The sequence below is a fragment of the Aedes albopictus genome, chromosome 3 (assembly GCF_035046485.1).
Source record: "Aedes albopictus strain Foshan chromosome 3, AalbF5, whole genome shotgun sequence".
Classification (NCBI taxonomy): Eukaryota; Metazoa; Arthropoda; class Insecta; order Diptera; family Culicidae; genus Aedes; species Aedes albopictus.
This window is the reverse complement of record NC_085138.1, coordinates 371,843,442-371,866,230: the sequence shown is the minus strand read 5'-3', so window position 1 is coordinate 371,866,230 and position 22,789 is coordinate 371,843,442. Positions and strand designations below refer to the sequence as shown.

Here is a 22,789-nt window from a genome sequence, read left to right as displayed (position 1 = left end):
GGGGTCAGCTTTGAGCATCTCAGCTGATATGCGATCGACCCCTGGGGCCCTGTTCGATTTCATGCTACGGATGGCTGTTTCTATCTCCTGCGCTGATGGAGCTTCGGTGTTGACACGGGTAATGCGTCGAACCCTTGGCGGATCATGCTGATGTGTTGATGGCGTGGCAGATACTTGAAAAAGGTTTCCAAAGCTGGTCAGCCGGGTCTGTCAATAGCAGTCCAGATGTGTCTTTCATGGGCATCGTAGCATTCAACTTGGTCCCACTAAAGCGACGTGAGACATCGTAGAGGAGACAAGGGCGTAGCCAGCTTTTCGGCCAGGGGGGGGGGGGGGGGGGCGAGCACCCTTACACTGAAAACCACTTTGCAGTAACAAGGAGTTCAAATACTTCATCATTCAAAAAAAAAATAAAAGTGAAGTATGAAATATGGGTGATTAACAGGAATGGTGCAATGGAAGAATCGTATATGATTATAATCCTGAGGAATTCCTCAAGATATTGCTTAAGGAATTTCTTAACAAATGCCATCATGAAATTGAATTTATCCAGCAGTTTCTCCAGAAATTTCTTTAACATTTTTCCAGGTTATTTTAATGTAGATATTCCAGCAGAAATTACCTTCGGAAAACTTGCAGTAATTCCGTTGGGAATACCTTCAGAAATTTCTTCAATAATTCCTCCAGAAGATTTATTACGAATTTCACCATGCATTCTTTTGAGAATTTCCCCAGTAATTCTTTACAAATATCATTCTCAATTCCACCAGAAATCCGTTTGAGAAGCTCTAGAAAATACTTTAAGAATTTCTCCGGGAATTCTTTCAAAAATTCCAATCAAACTAAGATTCCTTTCCTTGAGGAATGCCCTAAGAAATTTTTGGAGAAATTTCTTCGAAAAATCCTTTAATGAATTCCTTCGAAATTACCGGAAAAAATTCTTTGAAAATTTCTAAAGGAATTCCTTTGGAAATTCCTGGAGGAATGTCTTTGGAAGTTGCTAGAGGAATGAATTCGGAAATTTTTGAAGGAATCAATTAAAAAATAATTTCAGGTATTTATTTCGAAAATCCTTGAGGAATTCAACCGGAAATTCCTTGACAAATTCTTCAGAAATTTCTGGAGGAATTCCTTCATTTCTAAACCTCCTTGAGAAATTCCATAAGACATTCCTTCGAGAGTTCTTCTACGATTTCCTTTAGAAGATTCTTCGGGAATTCCTTGAGGAATTTCTTTGAAATAGATTTAGAATATTCCTTGAGGAACTCCATCGGAGTTTTCGTGAGGAATTCTTCCGAAAATTCTTTGAGGAATACCTTCAAAAATTCTTGGAGGAATTCATCCGGAAATTTCTGTGAGAATTCCTTCCCAAATTCCTGAAGCAATTCTTTCGAAAATATTGAAAAAAATCCACTAAAAGTCTCATGAGATATCCCTTCTGAAATTCCATAAGAAATTTCTTTAAAAATCTTTCAAAACTTCCTTGAAAAAATATTTCGGAAATTCCTGAAGAAATGCTTTTTGTGATTTTTTATTTCCTAGAGGAACTTATTCGGAAATTCTTTGAAGAATTCCTTTAAAAATGCCTTGATAAGGAAAATTCGGAAATTGTTAAAGGAGTTCGTTTGGAAAATTTTTTGACATATGTCTGAAATGTCTTATGGAATATCTTCGGAAATTTCGTGAGCAATTGTTTGATAAGTTCGTTGAGGAATTTTTTCGTTTTTTTATAAATCTTTACGAAATTCCTCAAGGAATTCCAGCGAAAGATCCTTGAGAAGTTTCTTCGGAAATTCCTCAAGAAATTCCTTCAAAAATGTATTGCGGAACTCCTACGAAAACTTGAGAAACTTCTTCGAACATTCCTTCAGAAACACGTTTGGGGATTATGTGAGAAAATCCTAAGGAATTTTTTTTGAGGACAACCGTCAACAATTTTTGGAGGAATTCATTCGGAAATTTTTGGAGGTATTTCAAGGAAAATCCATAAGAAATGTCTTTGGAAATTCCGGGAGGGATTTCTTTGGAAATTCGTAGAGGAATTCCTTCGGAAATTCAGGAGAAAATCCTTTGAAAATTCCAGAAGAAATTCCTTTGAAAATTCCTGGAGGAATTCCTACGGAAATTCCTGGACAAACTCCTCCGGAAAATCATGGAAGAATTCTTCGGGAAAATCCTGGAGGAATTCCCTCGGAAATTCTTGGAGGAATTCTTTCGAGAATTCGTGGAGGATTTCCTTTGGGAATTCCTGGAGGATTTTTTTCGGAAATTCCTGGAGTAATTCCTTCGGAAATACCTGGAGAAATTCCTTCCTGAAATTTCTGGAGGAATTCCTTCGAAAATTCATGAAGGAATTTCTTCAGAAAATCCTTGAGCGATTCCTTCGCAAAAGTCCTGGAGGAATTCCTTCCGAAATTTATGGAGGAACTCTTTCGGAAATTCGTGAAGGAATTCCTGGAGGAATTCATTCGAAAATTCATGGAGGAATTCCTTCGGACATTCATAGAGGAATTCCTTCGGAAATTCCAGGAGGACATCCTTTAAAAATTCCAAGAGGAATTCCTTTGAAAATTCCTAGATGAATTTCTTCTGAAATTCTTGGAGGAATTCCTCCGGAAATTCCTTGAGGAATTTCTTCGGAAATTCGTAGAGGAATTCCGTCGGAAAATTTCAGGAGGAATTCTTTCGGAAATTCATGGAGGCATTCCTTCGGAAAATCCTTTAGAAATTCCTTGGCAAAATTCCTGGAGGAGTTTGTTCGGCAATTCATGGAGGAATTCCTTCGCAAATTCATGGATGGACATTCATGAAGGAATTCCTTCGGAATTCTGGAGGAAATCTTTTGAAAATTCCAGGAGGAATTCCCTTGAAAATTCCTGGAAGAATTCCTGCGGAAATTCCTGGAGGAATTCCTCCGGAAATTCCTCCAGAAATTTGTGGAGGAATTTTTCCGAAATTTCCTGGAGGAATTTCTCCGGAAGTTCCTGGAGGATTCACCTCGGAAATACCTGGAGGAATTTTCTCGGAAATACATGGAGGAATTCATTCGGAAAATCCTGAAGGAATTCCTCCAGGAATTTCTGAAATAATTGCTCCACGAATTTCAGAAGGAATGCATCCAAGAGATTCCGGAGGGATTTCTCCAGGAATTTCCGAAGAAATTCTCCTAAGAATTTCCGAAAGAATTCCTGCAGGAATTTCCAAAGGAATTCCTCCATGAATCTTCAAACGAATTCGTCCAGCAATTTCCGAAGGAATTCCTTCCGGAATTTCCGAAAGATTTCCTCCAGGAATTTTTGAAGGAATTCCTAACGGAACTTGTAAAGGAATTCCTCCATGAATTTTCGAGGGAATTCCTCTTAGAATTTCCAAAAATAAAATCCAATAAGACTTCGAAAAAATTTCTCCAGGAATTTCCGAAGGAATACCTCCAGGAATTTCTGAAGGAATTCTTCCAGTAATTTCGGAAGAAATTATTCCAGCAAATTCCGAAGGAATCCCTCCTGGAATTTTCAAAGGAATTCGTCCAGTAATTTCCAAAGGAATTCCTCCATGAATCTTCAAACGAATTCGTCCAGCAATTTCCGAAGGAATTCCTCCCGGAATTTCCGAAAGAATGCCTCCAGGAATTTTTGAAGGAATTCCTAACGGAATTTGTAAAGGAATTCCTCCATGAATTTTTGAGGGAATTCCTCTTGGAATTTCCAAAAATAAAATCCAAAAAGACTTCGAAAAAATTTCTCGAGGAATTTCCGAAGAAATACCTCCAGGAATTTCCGAAGGAATTCTTCCAGTAATTTCCGAAGAAATTATTCCAGCAATTTCCGAAGGAATCCCTCCTGGAATTTTCAAAGGAATTCGTCCAGTAATTTCCGAAGGAATTCCTCCAGGAATCATAAAAAGCATTTCTTTAAGATGTTTAGAATGATTTTTTCCAGGAAGGTCCTAAGGAATTCATCCAAGGATTTTCTCAGGAACTTCTCTATAGATTTCTGAAAGAATTCCTCCAGAAATTTCCAGAGGTATTCATCCAAGATTTTTCGAGGGAACTCCCTAAGGAATTTTCGAAGGAATTCCTCCAGAAATTTCCGAAGGAATTCCTTCAGGAATTTCCGAACGAATTCCTTCAGGAATTTTCGAAGGAATTTCTTCAGGAATTTCCGAAGGAATTCTTCCAGAAATTTGTGAAGGGATTCCTCCAAGAATTTTGGAAGGAATTTCTTCTGGAATTTTTTAAGGAATTCCTCCAGGATTTTTTGAAGGAATTGCTTCAGGAATTTCCGAACCAATACCTCCCGGAATTTCCGAAAGAATTCCTACAGGAATTCCTAAAGAAACTCCGTCTGGAATTTTGGAATGAATTCCTTCAGGAATTTTCAAAGGAATGCGTCCAGCAATTTCCGAAAGTATACATCCAAGATTTTTCGAAGGACCTCGCCAAGGAATTTTCGATGGAATTCCTCTAGTAATTTCCGAACGAAGTCCTTCAGGAATTTTCGATGGAATTTCTCCAGAAATTTCCGAAGGGCAAGGTTGCAACCATTCATTTGCAAAGATTTACATTCATTTGCTATTATCTCAGTTCAGAAGCATGCTATCGAAAAACAATGTATGGATGAATTTAACCTTGTAGTTTTATCTGAAAGTTTGCCAAATAACACTGGGGTCGCACACGCATTCCAAAGTCGTGAGCGAACTGTGAAGACAACTTTCCACAGCGTGAATGAAATTTACATTCACCGCGTGGAGAGTTGCCTTCACAGCTCGCTCACGACTTTGGTATACGTTTGCGACCCCAATGTTATTCGACAAACTTTCAGATAAAACTACAAGGTTAAATTCATCCATACATTGTTTTTCGATAGCATGCTTCTGAACTGAGATAATAGCAAATGAATGTAAATCTTTGCAAATGAATGGTCGCAACCTTGCCGAAGGGATTCTTCCAGGATTTTTCGAAGGGATTCCTCCAAGAATTTTGAAAAGAATTCCTCCAGGAATTTCCAATGGAATACGTCCAGCAATTTCCGATTGAATTCCTTCAGGAATTTCCGAAAGAATTCCTCCAGGAATTCCTGAAAGAATTTCTCCTGGAATTTCCGAATGAATTCCTCCAGGAATCTCCAAAGGAATTCGTCCAGCAATTTCCGAAGGAATTCCTCCCGAAATTTCTGAAAGAATTCCTCCAGGAATTTTTTGAATGAATTCCTAATGGAATTTCCGAAGGAATTCCTCCCGGAATTTCCGAAAGAATTCCTTCAGAAATTTTCCGAAGGAGTTCTGCTAAGAATTTCCGACGGTATTCCTCCTAGAATTTCCAAAAAAAAAAAAATCTAAAAAGAATTTCCGAAAAAAATCCTCTAGGAATTTCTGAAGGAATTCCTCGAGGAATTTCCGAAGGAATTCCTCCAGGAATTTTCAAAAGAATTCGTCCAGCAATTTCCGAAGGAATTCCTCCAGTAATTGCCGAACAAATTATTGCAGGAATTTCTGATGCAATTCCTCTTGGAATTTCCAATGAAATTCGTCCAGCAATTTCCGAAGGAATTCCTCCCGGAATTTCCAAAAGTATTCCTCAAGGAATTTCGAAAGAATTCCTCCTGGAATTTCCGAAGGAATTCCTCCAGGAATTCCGCTAGGAATTTCCGAAGGGATTCCTGCAAGAATTTCCAAAAAAAATCCAAAAAGTATTTCCGAAAAAAATCCTCCACGACTTTCCGAAGGAATTCCTCCAGGACTTTCCGGAGGAATTCCTCCAGAAATTTTCAATGACATTCGTCCAGCAATTTCCGAAGGAATTCTTCCAGGAATGTCCAAAAGCATTCCTCCAGGAAGTTTGGAATCATTTTGTCCAGGAATTTCGTAAGGAATTCACCTAAGGATTTCCTCACGAATTTCGTTATGGATTTCTGAGAGAATTCCTCCAGGAATCTCCAAAGGTATTCATCCAAGATTTTCCCAAGGAACTGCCCAAGAAATTTCCGAAGGAATTCCTCCAGGAATTTCCGAAGGAATTGCTCCAGGAATTTCCGAAGGAATTCCTTCAGGAATTTCCGATGGAATTCTTCCAGGAATTTTCGAAGGGATTCCTCCAGGAATTTTGGATGGAATTCCTTCAGGAATTTCCAAGGGAATTCCTCCAGGTATTTCCGAAGGAATACCCTCAGGAATTTTCGAAGATATTCCTCCAAGAATTTCCGAAGGAATTCCTGCATACATTAAAAAAAATACGAGAATGCAGGAGAATTTTATTTTTACTAGTCAAAAACAGCTCTGATCATTTAAGTTTTTCGGTTAAGTTAGAATATAGTTGCTCGGTCAGGGGGGGGGGGGCACGGCCCCCTCCTGCCCCCTTCTGGCTACGCCCTTGAGAGGAGACGAATGTCACCGGTGTTTGTGGCTTCCTCGCCTTCGTCGGCTAGGGAGTCCGTCCACGCTCTTTTGTCCCGTCTACATGAGCGTTTCAATTCCTTCTCGAGAGCCGAATAGCGCTGACGGCCTACGGCTTTGGCTCCTCGTGTTTTCGCTCGCTCTATCGCGGTATTAACGTTCCTTCGCTTCTCTATCTTCCTCCAGGTATCATCTGTGATCCACTGCTTTCTCCGGGTGTGTAGCTCACTCAAATTATTCTCGCCGGTGGCGATGAAGGCATTCTTGATGGATGGCGCTCCATTGATCTTCTACGCTTCCACCTTCCGGAGTATCCGCAGCACGGTTCTCTAGATCCTTGACGAAGGATCTTTTCATTGCAGCAGAGTCTTCTAGTCGGCGTGTGTTGAACCGGCGCCCGATTTTCTCCTCCTGTCGATGAATCCTAGCAATGCGCTGTGGGATCTCGGCGATAAGGAAATAATGGTCGGACGCAAGTCGGCGCTACGTTTGTTCCGCACATCAAGAAGGTTCCGTCTCCATTTTCGGCTGATGCAGATGTGGCCGATTTGATTTTCCGTGACGCCATCACGGGAGACCCATGTAACTTTGTGCACTGGTCGATGAGGCAAGAGCAATCCCCCAATCACCATGTCATTGTTGTCACAAAACTCTGCAAGCAGCTCTCCGTTTTCACAATTATCCTCTAAATAATAGGTTCCCACTTCATGAGCGCAGCGTGGGCGTGAGCGCTGAGCAGTAAACCAACTCCACGGTGGCGAGGAGCGTGTTCACCTCGTAGGCCAGAGTATAGCAGAATATGACCCGACGCCAATCTGTGTTCTCCAAAGTTCGGCCAACGGACTTCGCTCAGTCCTAGGATCTCAAGCTTCATACGGCATGCCTCATTGGCTAGTTGTGCCAGTTTGGGCTAGGGATAAAAATTTCAAATTTTAATTCTTGTCCGTTATTTCGCGCTAAAAAACGTTGCCGTTGAATCAGTTCGTAATCTTTCATTTTAGGTTTCTGTAACGGTTTTTGGGTTCCGAGAACAGTAGGTTGATGGCCTAAGGGCCCCTATCCACCGTGATGGAACTGCCACCATAGGTATAGCTTCCGGTGCAGTAGCATTTCATACTGAGCCGCTGGGTGCCAGAACAGACACTGTTTGAGCTGCACCACCTTGGTGAACAGGACGCTCGAGACGTACCTCCTCAATCTAGCTGAAGTCAGAAGGACAACAGTGCCCAGGCTGCACTACCAGCTAAGCACACAACTCTTAGCTGGCGGTCTTTGTCATCGCTTGACCCGTGGATGCATGAGGTAGGAACTTGTGAGGACCAGAACTATGTTGGACGCTCTCCTTTTTGATTCATCGTTTTGCAGACTGGTCTGACTGAACACGTAATTTATTTCCTTTATTAGGAGCCATTGTCTCAATTGAAGTTCAAGAAATTTCGTTTTCATTGTTACAGTTTGCTTGCTGGTCGTTTCACCACACCCTTAGCACATAACATAAGTGGAACTCCATGGTCAGAGCGAAGGAAAAAGTTGTATCCTTTTCCAGCACGCGAATCTGTTATATCTTTCATAAAAGGCGTCGAACTGTCACTTATTTTGGTAAACAAAAAACATCTGATCCAACCAGTATTCCTGTTTTGGCAAAGAATACAGGAACGAAGATTGGCATCTGAGATATGCGCAAAACTAGCTGCTGGAAATCCACTTATTCATGTTGTCATAAATTCATTGAAATCTTCGAAATAACACATCCACGTTCCACATATCGATCTCCCTTTATATTTAAAGCCATAAAACGTACTTTCGACATGAGTTTACAAAGTTTATTACAATTTATGCCCTATTTTAGATCTCCACGTGCTGCCAGTCTAGATCTATGAGGTCTTTGTTTTACTTCACAGCAATGAAAAATGGTATACATGTTGAAAAATAGTATGGCAATAATGTTATAATGCATTTGACATTTCGATGCCCTGTATACCAGCGTACGAACTCGGAAAGGCATCAACTTTTTGAGCCAGAGTTCCACTTATGTTATGTGCCCTTAGCTTCTACCGGACCAAATAAACACCAGTCCATTGTAAAATTTTCTTAGCAAAACACGGCCAAGTAAACTTTCTTGTCTTAATTGAAAACTTCGACTTCTTTCCGAGAGCCCCGAACAAATCTTGATCCAGTTTGCTCAGCTTTCAACTTGAGACGGTTGGTCTGTTTGCTCGGTTTCCATCAATCGGATAAAATTTTAATGAACCAGAAGAAAACTTTCCGACGGAAATCGATTTCATCCATTGTTTCCCGTCAAAGTTATTCCGCAACTATTGATTGAAACTCTGCCGTAGACTATTTGAGTTTGCTGTGGTGGCGGCGGCAACATACGCACTACCCACCCTTGTGAATTTTTGATTCGTTACCAAGTTTCAATGAGCTGGTTTGCGTCGTTCGAATACAAGAAGAGGACGAACATACTGCGGTAACTTCCGAACAAGGGAAACCCCGAGTTCACAGACCCTATTCAAAAGTTAATCCTTGGGAGAATCGGTTACAAAGCAAATAATTACATCAACCATTCCCATCAGCCAGTCAGTTGTTGGGCTCGAACTCCGTCCCCGGCTCCAGGATTAATAATGGCAGGGTATTTATCAACTGGAAATCGTTTGTAAGTAATTTCCTAATCCTTCATGACACACATGATGGTAGGAAACTACTATAAACGATTCGACACAAGCGGTACCATATTTCCTAGTTCTGGTTGGTTGGCAAAACTTACGTGCATTTGTGCGGTTTCAGGATCATCGTTGCCGTCGTCGTCTGCGTTGCCGTCGTCGACATCATTGTTGCCGGATGAAGCTGAAGCAATGAATCCAGTTGTGGTGATATAATGGACGGCGATGATGTGGATTCTGACTCCGAACAACAGGACGAGAATGAGCTCGTGGACGAGAAGGATGTTTGCTCATTGTCGGTAATGTTGCTTGCGGACTGTAGCAGCAAGGTGCTAAAAATGGAGTCGTCCGATATGATGGACCGGATGCTGTAGTCCAGTGCGTGCTCGTCGATGTCCAGGTTGAATCTGTTGGTGGGTATAGATGGAGAGCTTTTAGAAATTTGAAGCTGGCTTCTGGGCGAGGGACAATTGGGTTTTTGGAGCAAGGTCGAAAATGTGTGGTGTTAGCGTTTCACCTTCTTTAAAGGACAATGCAATAGTCTTTCACTCTGGGTCAAAGCCAAAAAAACTATTAAGATAAGCGTAATGATGTACCGCACCTGAAATCCGCACCTAAAAAAGCACCTGAAATGTCCAACAACAATGCGAAATTGAAATTGGTGTCAAGCGGCTTAAGAAAACTCGTTTGTATGGAAACTGTTGATATCCAATATTTTTTTATGAACACCTCGAAGGCAAAAATGAATTGAAAAATGAACAAATTGAACAAAACAAAGGTGACCAAAATTCTGTTGGTTCTGGTGAGGTTTGAACTCGCGACTCACCAATTGATTAGACTCTAGAGTACTGTGTTAAACAACTCCACCATAGAATAGGTAAAAATTGTGCGGAGTGGAAGTCAATCTGAATGCACTTTCAACACGTACAAACAACAGTTATATGTTATATTTAGTATACAGATAATGTAGTATTTCTATTTCTATACACTGCAAAATATTTATGCTGGTAATCAGCAAACTTTGCTGATTTTTAGCGTGCTGATTGCATTCAGCAATACAAATTACTGAATATCAGCAATTATTTTTCAACTTGCTGAACCATTCAGCAAATTTGACAGTTGATCAGCAACTTTTTGCTGAAATTCAGCAATTTCTTTTGATGATTTTTGGCGTGCTGGAAGCGTTTCAAAAATTTTGGTGTGTATAAACAATTTATTTTCTTTTGTTAACACAATTCATTCACTTGGGCCTGAAAATACGTTTAAAGCAATTTTTTGTTTAGGCGTAAACATTTTCTTCTGTATGGCTCTACGTTCCCACTGGAACGTGACCTGCCTCTCTCCAACTTAGTGTTCTTCGAGCATTTTCACGATTTTTAATTTGAGGGCTTTCTTTGCCAGCCATTGCATGAATTTGTATATTGTGAGGCAAGCACAATGATACTCTATGCCCAGGGAGTCGATAAAATTACACACTCACGGGAAGAAGTTTTTGTTTGTGGGGTGCCCAATCACATGATCTGGTTTCACTTTGGTAAGTAATGTGATTCGTACAACCTTATTATCATTTTGATTAAATATTACACATGTCAAATGGATATTATACGTGTCATGGATTTGTCAAATGGCTGAAAGTGATTATTTCGTGTGTTATTGTGTTTGAGAGGCTCCCGCAGAACCTGTTTTTAGGTGTTCCGGAGCGGCCACATCAGTTGCTACACACTTCAGCCATTTTTTTTTCGGCCCGCATCTCTTGAAATCATGAAGTTTGATACGTCGCACGGCATGTTTGGTTGCAAACCAGAAATGTCCTCGATGTCACCCCCGTGGAACCTATGCTAGATGTTCCGGGGAGGCCTAGTTGATACATACTTCAGGGTATCGGTTCTGACTCAGTCATTCGAAATCATGAAGCTTGATATGTCGCACGACATGTTTTGGATGAAAACCAGAAGTGTCCCCAATGAAGTCCCCGCGGAACCTGTCACCGTGATCCGGATGGGTCAACTTATTCAAATCTGATTATCGCAGTTGTATTTTATTGTTCGCAATGAAAATTCAGCTGAAAATCGATGGGTAAAACGCAATAACACACGAAATAATCATATTTAGCTATTTCGGCACCCTCCCAGGTCCCAGTACAATCCGGAATATCTCCGAAATTGCATGGCCACTTGGGTATAATAAACTTGCACCAATTTATGATCGATTGAGGGCGACTTCAAAAAAAAATGGGATGAAAATCGACGAAATGCCAGCATTTTGAAAATGAGATGTTGGGGGTCGGGTATGTGAAGGTTAACAAAGGGTGGTTCGGGAACTTGTGCGGACACTTGACGTAACGAACCTTTCAACATTTGTGGAGTTTATACACGAAAAATATGGTTCAGTTCTAGGTTTAGGTTATATACATCACTAGCTGTACCCGGAAAACTTTGTCATGCCTACTGAGTTTTTTGTCGTTTCAAGTTTCTAGCCAAGACCAAGTCCCCGGTTAAAATGTATGGAAGAACGATTTTCAAAAACTCTCAATTTTTCTATGTTTTTTTGCCTCATCAACCTTCCTTGGGTGGAAACTAACAGAACAAAACTAAGACACCCAAAATCGGACCTTCCGTTCGCAAGTTATGCGCGGTCCCACGTATGCCACTACATTTTTATATACACTCCCGTTCAAAAGTTTGGGGTCACCCCCTCAGAAACATGTCATTTTTTTAGGCCCATATCTCCGCCAATTTGCGTCCGATTTCAATACCCTAGGTTTCATTCAAAAGATAATAAGTCAAAGAAACTTTGAACATGATTTAAAAGAAACTTTTTCAAAAAATTTTGTATGTAAACTTAACCCAAAGTTGCCAAATTTTCTAAAAAATGAATATAAATTTACGGCAGTGTCGCTGGAAGTTGGGTCGACCAAATTTTAAGATGAGAGCGGTAATATGACCCATTTTCTATTAGCTTTCAACTGCTTTTTACAGAACTTAGCTAAAAAATCTAGAAAAAAAGTTATTAAGTAAATTAATCCTTGATGTCATCGACCAAAAGTTTGGGGTCACCCCTCAAAATGCTGTATCGGCCAAAAGTTTGGGGTCACTATCGTAAAACATGGAAAAGTGATTTGTTGATATCTTTGTCATCTTTCATTCAATTTTAATTCTTCTTGGCTTGATTGAAACAAAATGAATGATACTTACTGCATAGACATTGAACCACACATATTTGTTGAAATTTACATACTAAAACTTAACGTAAAGTTGCCTCATTTTTTGAAGCGTGGTAAAATGTGCTAACTTTACATAACATTTTTATATACAAAAATCGTTAAACACGTTAAGTTAAAGACATCACACGTACATTTAGTTAATAATCTTTGAAATGAGCCAAAAATATTTAAAATTGAACTATAGATGACGAAGATATCACCAAATCACTTTTCCATGTTTTACGATAGTGACCCCAAACTTTTGGCCGATACATCATATTGAGGGGTGACCCCAAACTTTTGGTCGATGACATCAAGGATTAATTTACTTAATAACTTTTTTTCTAGATTTTTTAGCTAAGCTCTGTAAAAAGCAGTTGAAAGCTAATAGAAAATGGGTCATATTACCGCTGTCATCTTAAAATTTGGTCGACCCAACTTCCAGCGACACTGCCGTAAATTTATATTCATTTTTTAGAAAATTTGGCAACTTTGGGTTAAGTTTACATACAAAATTTTTTGAAAAAGTTTCTTTTAAATCATGTTCAAAGTTTCTTTGAATGAAACCTAGGGTTTTGAAATCGGACGCAAATTGGCGGAGATATGGGCCTAAAAAAATGACATGTTTTTGAGGGGGTGACCCCAAACTTTTGAACGGGAGTGTATAGACTAGCTGTCCCGGCAAACTTTGTCTTGCCTACTGCGTTTTTTGACGTTTCAAGTCCCTAGCCAAGCGCCCAAGTCCCCGTTCAAAATGTATGAAAACCCGATTTTCAAAAACTCTCAATTTTCCCATATTTTAGGCCTCATAAACCTTCCTCGGGTGAAAACTAACAGAACAAAACTTAGACGACCCAAATCAGACCACCCGTTCGCAAGTTATGCGCGTTCCCACGTATACCACTGCATTTTTATATATATGTAGATATCAAATAATTATATTAATGATAATATGGAAAGAGCTCACCGATAAATATCCATCGCAGTCCTACGTCAAAACTCTGAACAAAGTCTGGATGCATCTATAAAAACCCGAATGGATGCAGACGAAACCTGGACGACGCCCTGACGCTTTCGGTCGAGGCTCGGGACTTCCAAATGAAGCTTGAAGGCCTACGGACGATACCCGGGCACTTTCTGACAAAGCCGGGTCGCTTCTGGACGAGTCGAAGGACTCCAGGACGAAGCCCAGAAGACTCTGGACGAAATCTGGTTGCATACACGCCTCTGAACGAGGAACGAACACTACTATTTAATACCATTGGCCGAAACACAGACGTTTCTGAACAAGATCCGGATGCTTCAAGATGTAGCTTGTACATTTACGGACGAAGCCCGGTCACTTTCGGACTCAACCTGGACGCTTCTGAACGAAGCACGGGCAGCTCCAGACGAAGCACAGGAGCCTCTGGATGAAATCTTCATGCCTAAACACTTCTGGATAAAGTTTTAATAGTACATACTGGTCGAAGCCCGGACGTTTATGGGCAAGATCCGGACGTTAAATGATGAATCCTGTAAACATGCAGACGAGGCCGGTTTTTTTTCGGCAAACCTGGACGTAGCTGTACAAGGCCTGGAGACAAAGCCCGGATACCTCTGGACGTTGCCCAGGAAGAAGCCTCTGTGCAAGCCCATAATCCTTTGGACGAAGGGCCCATAAGCCTCTGGACGTAGAGCCTAGATGCCTTTCCAGGAAGCCCAGAAGTCTATAAACAAAGCCGAGCAGCCTTCAAAAGACTCTGGACGACACCCAGAAGCCTCTGGGCGAAGCTCAGAAGCTTCTGGACGAAGCCCAGAAGTCTTTGAAGCCTGGACATCTTCTGAACGTGCACAGCCCACACTCCGGAAGTACTGATAATGACAAGGACGCATTTTACGCGCAGCTCGAACGCGAGTACGACCGCTGCCCAAGCCATGACGTCAAGATTATCATAGGAGATTTGAACGCTCAGGTAGGCCAGGAGGCGGAATTCAGACCGACGATTGGTAAGTTTAGCGCCCACCAGCAAACGAACGAAAACGGCCTACGACTCATTGATTTCGCCGCCTCCAAAAATATGGCCATACGTAGCACCCTTTTCCAACACAGCCTCCCTTATCGTTACACCTGGAGATCACCACAGCAGACGGAATCTCAAATCGACCACGTTCTGATTGACGGACGGCACTTCTCCGACATTATCGACGTCAGGACCTATCGTGGCGCCAACATCAACTCCGACCACTATCTGGTGATGGTCAAACTGCGCCCAAAACTCTCCGTCATCAACAATGTACGGTACCGGCGACCGCCACGGTACAACCTAGAGCGACTGAAGCAACCGGATGTCGCCTCAGCATACGCGCAGAATCTCGAAGCCGCGTTGCCAGACGAGGGCGAGCTCGATGAGGCCCCTCTAGAGGACTGCTGGAGTACAGTGAAAGCAGCCATCAACGACGCAGCCGAGAGCACCATCGGGTACGTGGAACGGAATCGACGGAACGAATGGTTCGACGAAGAGTGCAGAACGGTTTTGGAGGAGAAAAACGCAGCGAGGGCGGTAATGCTGCAGCAAGGGACTCGACAGAACGTGGAACGTTACAAACAGAAGCGGAAACAGCAGACCCGCCTCTTTCGGGAGAAAAAGCGCCGCCTGGAAGAAGCGGAGTGTGAAGAAATGGAACTGCTGTGCCGTTCCCAAGAAACACGGAAGTTCTATCAGAAGCTCAACGCATCCCGCAACGGCTTCGTGCCGCGAGCCGAAATATGCAGTGATAAAGACGGAGGCCTCTTGACGGACGGACGTGAGGTGATCGAAAGGTGGAAGCAGCACTTCGATCAGCACCTGAACGGCGTGGAGAACGTAGGCACGGGAGCCCACGGCAACGGAAGGAACGACGACGCCAGTGCAGCGGAGGACGGAAATGAACCAACTCCCACGATGAGGGAAGTTAAGGATGCCATTCACCAGCTCAAAACCAACAAAGCAGCTGGTAAGGATGGTATCGCAGCTGAACTCATCAAGATGGGCCCAGAAAAGTTGGCCACCTGTCTGCATCGGCTGATAGTCAGGATCTGGGAAACCGAACAGCTACCGGAGGAGTGGAAGGAAGGGGTAATCTGCCCCATTCACAAGAAAGGCGACCATTTGGAATGTGAGAACTTCAGAGCGATCACTATTTTGAATGCTGCCTACAAAGTGCTATCCCAGATCATCTTCCGTCGTCTGTCACCCAAAACAAATGAGTTCGTGGGAAGTTATCAAGCCGGCTTCATCGACGGCCGGTCGACAACGGACCAGATCTTTACCGTACGGCAAATCCTCCAGAAATGCCGTGAATACCAGGTCCCAACGCACCACCTGTTCATCGACTTCAAAGCGGCATATGACAGTATCGACCGCGCAGAGCTATGGAGAATCATGGACGAAAACGGCTTTCCTGGGAAGCTGGCTAGACTGATTAAAGCAACGATGGACGGTGTGCAAAACTGCGTAAGGGTTTCGGGTGAACTATCCAGTTCATTCGTATCTCGCCGGGGACTGCGACAAGGTGATGGACTCTCATGCCTACTCTTCAACATCGCTCTGGAAGGTGTGAAGCGACGAGCCGGGACAACACTCGGGGAACGATTTTCACAAAATCCGGTCAATTTGTGTGCTTTGCGGACGACATGGACATTATCGCTAGAACATTTGGAACGGTGGCAGAACTGTACACCCGCCTGAAACGCGAAGCAGCAAAGGTCGGACTGGTGGTGAATGCCTCAAAAACAAAGTACATGCTGGTAGGCGGAACCGAACACGACCGGATCCGTCTGGGTAGTAATGTTACGATAGACGGCGATACTTTCGAGGTGGTGGAGGAATTCGTCTACCTCGGATCCTTACTGACGGCTGACAACAACTTGAGCCGTGAAATTCGGAGGCGCATCATCAGCGGAAGTCGGGCCTACTACGGGCTCCAGAAGAAACTGCGGTCGAAAAAGATTCACCCACGCACCAAATGCACCATGTACAAAACGCTAATAAGACCGGTGATCCTCTACGGGCACGAGACATGGACCATGCTCGAGGAGGACCTACAAGCACTCGGAGTTTTCGAGCGACGCGTGCTAAGGACGATCTTCGGCGGTGTGCAGGAGAACGGTGTATGGCGGAGAAGGATGAACCACGAGCTCGCTGCACTTAACGGCGAACCCAGCATCCATAAGGTGGCCAAAGCCGGAAGGATACGGTGGGCAGGGCATGTTGCAAGAATGCCGGACAACAACCCTGCAAAGCTGGTGTTTGCAACGGATCCGGTTGGCACAAGAAGGCGTGGAGCGCAGAGAGCACGATGGGCGGACCAGGTGGAGCGTGACTTGGCGAGCATTGGGCGCGACCGAGGATGGAGAGCGGCAGCCACAAACCGAGTGTTGTGGCGTACTATTGTTGATTATGTCTTGTCTTAATGATGTTGAACAAATAAATGTATGTATGTATGTATGTACATCTTCTGAACGAAACATTTGTGTTTCTGGACTATGCCCGGATGCTTCCAGATGGAGTCTTGACGCTTACAAATGAAACCCAAATGCTCCTGGTCGAAGCCTCGATGTTTTCCAATGAAGTCCGAACGAAGCCTGTACGCGTGCGGATGGATGCTTCTGAACAAATCCCAGTCATTTCTGGATGAGGCGTAAGGTAAAACAGAGCTCGGATGCTTCTGGACGAAGCCTTGATGCCTAAACGCATCTTAACGGCGCCCAGAAGCCTCTAGCTCTGTGTACAGCTAATATTTTAGTTTTAGATTGTGTTTGAATCGTTTTTTTTTTAATGAATTCGCTAGAGATTCTTTGTCAAATATTACATATTAGTTTTGCTCTTAAATAGTTAATACCTTAAATTTTGTTGGATTTTTTATAGAACCTCTTTGGGAGTTCGCAAATTGCCTTTTCCATGACGATTGGTATACCATATTGAAGGGCGACCTCAAACTTCTTGGCGATGACATTAACGTTTGCTATATAACTTTTTTATAGATGTTTCCGTCAAGTTTTACAGTAAAGTGCAAAATAGGTTGTATTCAGAGGCACGACCACCATATTGTATGGGTAGGACAAATGTGTGAAATCAAATTAACTTTTATTGCAAAAGTTCTTGAACTACCTTTAGATCTTCCAAATTGTTGGGTGACAAAACGTCTGAGTTGATTCTCGGAGAAATTGTTTGAGACATTACTTACACAGCGCAACATTTTTTTGTCTCAAGACCAAATTTTTGTGTCTCTGACAGATTTTGGGCCGCTGAGTCCGAATCCGGGCTTAGATTTGCTCCAGCACATCACAATTTTGAGCTATACCTCAATTTATAGGGCAAAATATGCGATTTTGGGCTTTTTTTTATTGGAATCCATTAAGCATGGAATTTTTTTTGGAATCACAACATGATACAAACTTGATATTACTTGATTCTTAGTCAGGAAGTGCATCACAAACTTCTGAACGTTTTCATTCATTAATAGCTTAGTATCTCTTTCAAAAGATACTAAATAAAGCAATTGAATCACAACATGAGTAATTTACAAACCCGCTTGCTTTAGAGTCACTCATAACTTTGTCAGCAAAGCCTTTTAGGGGAAGCTACCAAAGCCACTTTTCAGTAGTGTGCAAATACTTCCACATAGAATCTGGAGCGAGTCTTGCATGGAATTTTCAAAAAAAAATTCTCACACCAAGTAATGGTTTATAGAAAAGATCTAGCACAAATAGTTCTATAAATTCTTACCAGAAGCTTGCCAATAAGTTTTCAAGAATTTTATAAGAAATCTTCTAAGGAAAATTTCTGAAGAACTCGTAAATTTCCAATTATCAATATCACTGGCTAAGAACGTCGCATGCCAAATAATAATTCTACTCGTATATACTACGCCATATCAGCAATTTTTTCTTAATTTATGCATTTTGAAGTTAAATTAAAATTAATTTGAGGCACTAGCCTTAAGCCCATAGTCACAAATGTTTAAAAAAATGGACAAAAATTGGAAATTTCGAAAAAAAATTAAGATTGTTCTGGTGGGATTTGAACCCACGTCTCCCCCGTTTCGCCAGACAGGGTAGGTTAACCAACTTCGCCACAGAACAAGTAACGATTCGGTGGAGCCAACCCACCTCAGATCCTATCTGTCCGAAGTTGAGCATAAGTAGGAGAAATACAGAGGATAGACAAAACGATCGAAACAGGCAAAATTCATACTTTTCAGAAAATGTTCAACTCACTGTAACTTTTCGAAAAGTTCATCAAATATTCTCAACTTTTCACTGTAAATTGATCAACTAGTGTATCAGTGGTCAAAATTTGGAAAAGATCGGGCCATTCTGTACGAAAGTGTGAAGATTCTAGAAAAAAGTATCAATACCCGATAGCCAACTTTGAGTTGTTATATATTCGGATTCAATGAACCGAATGCAATGAAATTTTGACCATTTATGACTTATATAATGAACTCTTAAAAGGTTTGGCTCAACATGAAATTATTAACATATAACAGCTCAAAGTTGGCTATCGGATAATTATACCTTTTACTAGATTTTTTATAACTTCCTGCAGAATAGCCCCATCTTTTCCAAATGTTGTCCCACTGATACACAACTAGTCGATCAACTTACAGTGAAAATTGAGAATATTTGATGCACTTTTCGAAAAGTTACAGCTACTTGAAAAAAATTTGAGAAGGGAAAATTTTACCTGTCCCGATCATTTTGTCTATCCTCTGTAATTAGTAAATTATTCAAAGACATATTTATAAGTATGTGCATCGCAGTTCATCTCATATTATTCAAATCCACTTAGTTTCAATTGCAAATTTCGCTGCGACAAGTCACATCTGCCGTTGTTGCCTATCTCTCCGAGACGGCTTCGACCCTACTTGTCTCGCTAATTGTTTACCTTTTCGCTTCCCTAATCCAAACAGAAATCACACACTTCACTTAATTGATACAACACACCGCGCGGAAATCAAAATAAACAATAATCCTCGATACTTACATGTCAATGTCCCAGTCCATCATCGTCGCCGAAGCCGTTGCCGTCGCCGTCGTCATCATCGTTTCCTCTAGGTTTATGGGTATACCTGAGCAGAGATTTTGTCACCGGGCCCAGAACACTGGCACTGTTCCCTTTTCGTTTCACTGTTTCACTCCGGATCACACTTCTACCTAACGTCTATCTTCCTCTTCTCTGACCCACTGGCACTCAAGTGCGGTTTCGTATTTCGTCTTCCGGACTGTCTCGATGTCCTCCCTTGGCGAAACCGTTTGAAGTTATATCTATTATTGTTGCTAATTCGATGATAGGTTTTTTTTTTGTCGGGATTCGAGCCCAAAGGGGACAAATGGCAATCTGTACGGTTCACTCTGGCTTGTTGACAAAGCAATCAATTAGACGGTTTTCGAATTTAATTCCTCGTTGCCCTTGGAAGGTCTCTCACTCTTAATGGTTCACTGCGTTTTGTAAGATACTTTTTTTGTAAAATTTTCCATCCACTGCTGTGTGCAGCATAGTTGTCCCATGTTCTATGGGAATCCCTATTAACATGGGACAACTATACTGCACACAGCAGTTCAGTGCTTAACTATTTTATTCGTACCGAAGAATTCAATTAAATAATTTAAAGATCTTATGATTTTGATAGATTTAAAGAATAAGTTAAGAGTTTCTATCCTTTTTTTCAGGAACTTAATCGATCTAAATATTATTTTTCGTCATCTAAAATCGATTTAAACAGGTTTTGGAAGATGATTCTTTTCAATTCTCGATTTCTTGAATTTCAGTTTTTGATTCTTCTAATTTTTATTTTTGAACATCCCCACACTTTTATATTTTTCCTGGAAGCCTATTTGGGGTACATATTTTTTGAGAAGAAAACATTTTGAGATTTTATGATTATAGTTGAAATATTTTTATTTATTTTTTCATAGAAAGTTTTATTTTCCGTGTAATTTTAAGGAAAATAATTTTAGAGTGTATTCTATTCCCTTAAACTATCAAACAAGGATAGAATGATTTGGGAAAAATTTAAAATATGTTAATTGTAGCGATTCAATACAAAATAAACAATAACTTCTAAATGGTGACTGAAACATCAATTTTTCAATGATTTTCAAAAAATGTAAATACGCTTTAAAATACACCAAAAACTATTTTGAGATATACAAAACAGTCCTAAATATCAGCCAAAAATATAAAAACTTTAATTTTCCACGAAACAAAAATTACAAAAATGCTCAAACTATACCCCGTCTTAAGGCGGGGTTGGGTATTAGAGGGTTAAAAAGATTATTATAGTCGGGCTCCAAAACACAGCTGCCAGTCATTTTATGGACATTTAGTAAGATTTAACTTAAAAAAAATGTTGTTTAAACTTTAAATACTTAAAAATGACTATGTATGTTGCATGAGGAGTGGACCTGGTGTGATGGTTAGAACACTTGACTATAACGCCGAGGACCTTGGATCGAATACCACTCCCGACAAACTCGCAAAATGTAAGTTCTTCCTTCGGAACGGAAGTAAAGCGTGAGTCCCGAGATGAACAACTAGCCTAGGGCTAAAACCTCGTTAATACAGATAAAAAAAAACTATGTTACATATAGTATAGTCTATAGACTATAGTCGCATTTATCGAGAATTTTTTTGGGATATTTTCCGTATAGCACCACATGCCGTTTTCCACAATAAATCTTTTTTTTTTCTTATTTCTGGAAATGTTCAAACAATTCGGATTGGTGCTGTGCATAGAGAAGGTCATCTCCGGAGTCAGAAATTGATTAAAATTTCATGCTGTTGGTCGCAACACCTAGCGGTTTAAATCACACTTCTTACACGGAAAATTTCAACCGTGTTGACACGATAGAGCAAAGTATTTTGAAGGCAGATATCATAAATTGAAAACTGACTCTCTAAAAGATTGTGTTCAACTAAGTAGGAAGCGGAGCGGACCTGGCGTGATGGTTTGAACACTTGACTATCACGCCGAGGACCTGGGATCGAATCCCACTCCCGACAAACTCACAAAATGTGGGTTCTTCTTTCGGAAGGGAAGTAAAGCGTGGGTCCCGAGATGAACTAGCCTAGGGCTAAAAATCTCGTTAATACAGATAAAAAAAAATAAATAAAAAAAAACTAAGTAGAATGTATTTCTGGGACATAATCAAAGTTGCTTATTCAGTAAAACCGTACGCGATACAAAAATAGTGAGACTAAAATGGTAAAAACCGTTATCGTCTACCCCCGTTGCACATTGGGTAAAATCAAGCCTTAAGGTGAAAAAAAAATAATAACTTTCTTAAGGAGAATATTTCTCAACAGAGAATACAAATATGGCTGCCACAATGGCCGACTTGGACCCCTACTCACGATTTCCAGAGCTCCAATCTCAAAAATTCGTAAACAAATGCGCTCAATTTTGAAAAGCTGCCTCTTTTTGCAAGTGAGCAAAGCCAGGATAAACATGTGCAGCTTGGTTCGATGCTACGTTCGTCAGATTTGTGCCTCTAAAGTTTGTTTATTTTGTTTATTTTACGGCATTTGTTATGATTTTAATGATTATTTCGCTGGGATACCATCGCCCCAATTCCATTGAGTAACGTTACATACAAAAAGTCATTAAAATGTTGGAATTTTAGGGCATTGTGGGGTCAATTAGGCAATGGTATATTTTCAAGGTAAAAATTCATTTTTGCCTTTCTCGTACACTAAGTGTACTGGAAAGGCTATATGTTCACTCCAAAAATGACTTTTTGATAGAAAGCCCGGAGGGTCGAGTCACATATACCAATCAACTCAGCTCGACGAATTGAGGTGATGTCTGTGTGTGTATGTGTGTGTACAAATAAACTCAAATCACTTTTTGGCCATAAACCTCAATCGATTTTATTGACCAACGGTTAATTCGACGCGGAATCTGGTCTCATTGTTTCCTATTGAAAATGGTTCGGATCGGTCCAGCCGGTACCCTAGGCAGAAGCCAGATATGAAGACGCTACATACCCATCCATGCGACACATCAATCTATGGCATTTTCGATAACTTGGTGAATGGTAACCATGAAAATGGTCTCAGACCATATCGGTTCCGGGTGTCCCGCCGGAATTGGCCAAACATAAAAGTGAATTAAACCCATGCATGCGACATATCCAAATGCGGCTCGTTTGATAACCAGATGAACGGTAGGCAGGAAAATGATCTCAGACCATATCTGAACTGGTTGTGTTCCGGAACCGGTTCCGGATGTCCCGCCGGAATTGGCCAAACATAAAAGTGAACTAAACCCATCAATGCGACACAATAAATCGTGGCTTTTTAGGTATCTTTATTTATCAAAAACTAATGTTCATATTTGGGACTACCGGTAGTGTTCCGCAACCGATTACGGATGTACTACAGAAAATGATCAAACGTAAAGGAGAACTAACCCATGAATGCGACACATTAAATGACTTTTTAGGTAACCTGATGAACGGTTAACAAGAAAAAATCATAGACCATACTTTGCAAAACCAATAGTGTGC

The 22,789-nt window shown here is 41.1% G+C and overlaps 1 protein-coding gene across 1 annotated transcript in view; it reads right to left on the bottom strand.

The window, feature by feature from the left end:
- LOC109397151 (zinc finger protein ZFP2) overlaps window positions 1–19,738 on the bottom strand; it is a 44,773-nt gene extending 25,035 nt beyond the window's left edge. Inside the window, exons 1-2 of the mRNA XM_062860002.1 lie at window positions 19,266–19,738; window positions 9,158–9,460 (exon numbers count right to left, since the gene is read on the bottom strand). Coding sequence (XP_062715986.1) covers window positions 9,158–9,460; window positions 19,266–19,324 — 362 coding nt within the window. The 5' untranslated portion in view covers window positions 19,325–19,738. The remainder of the gene's footprint in view (window positions 1–9,157; window positions 9,461–19,265) is intronic.
- Window positions 19,739–22,789: the final 3,051 nt, after the last annotated feature.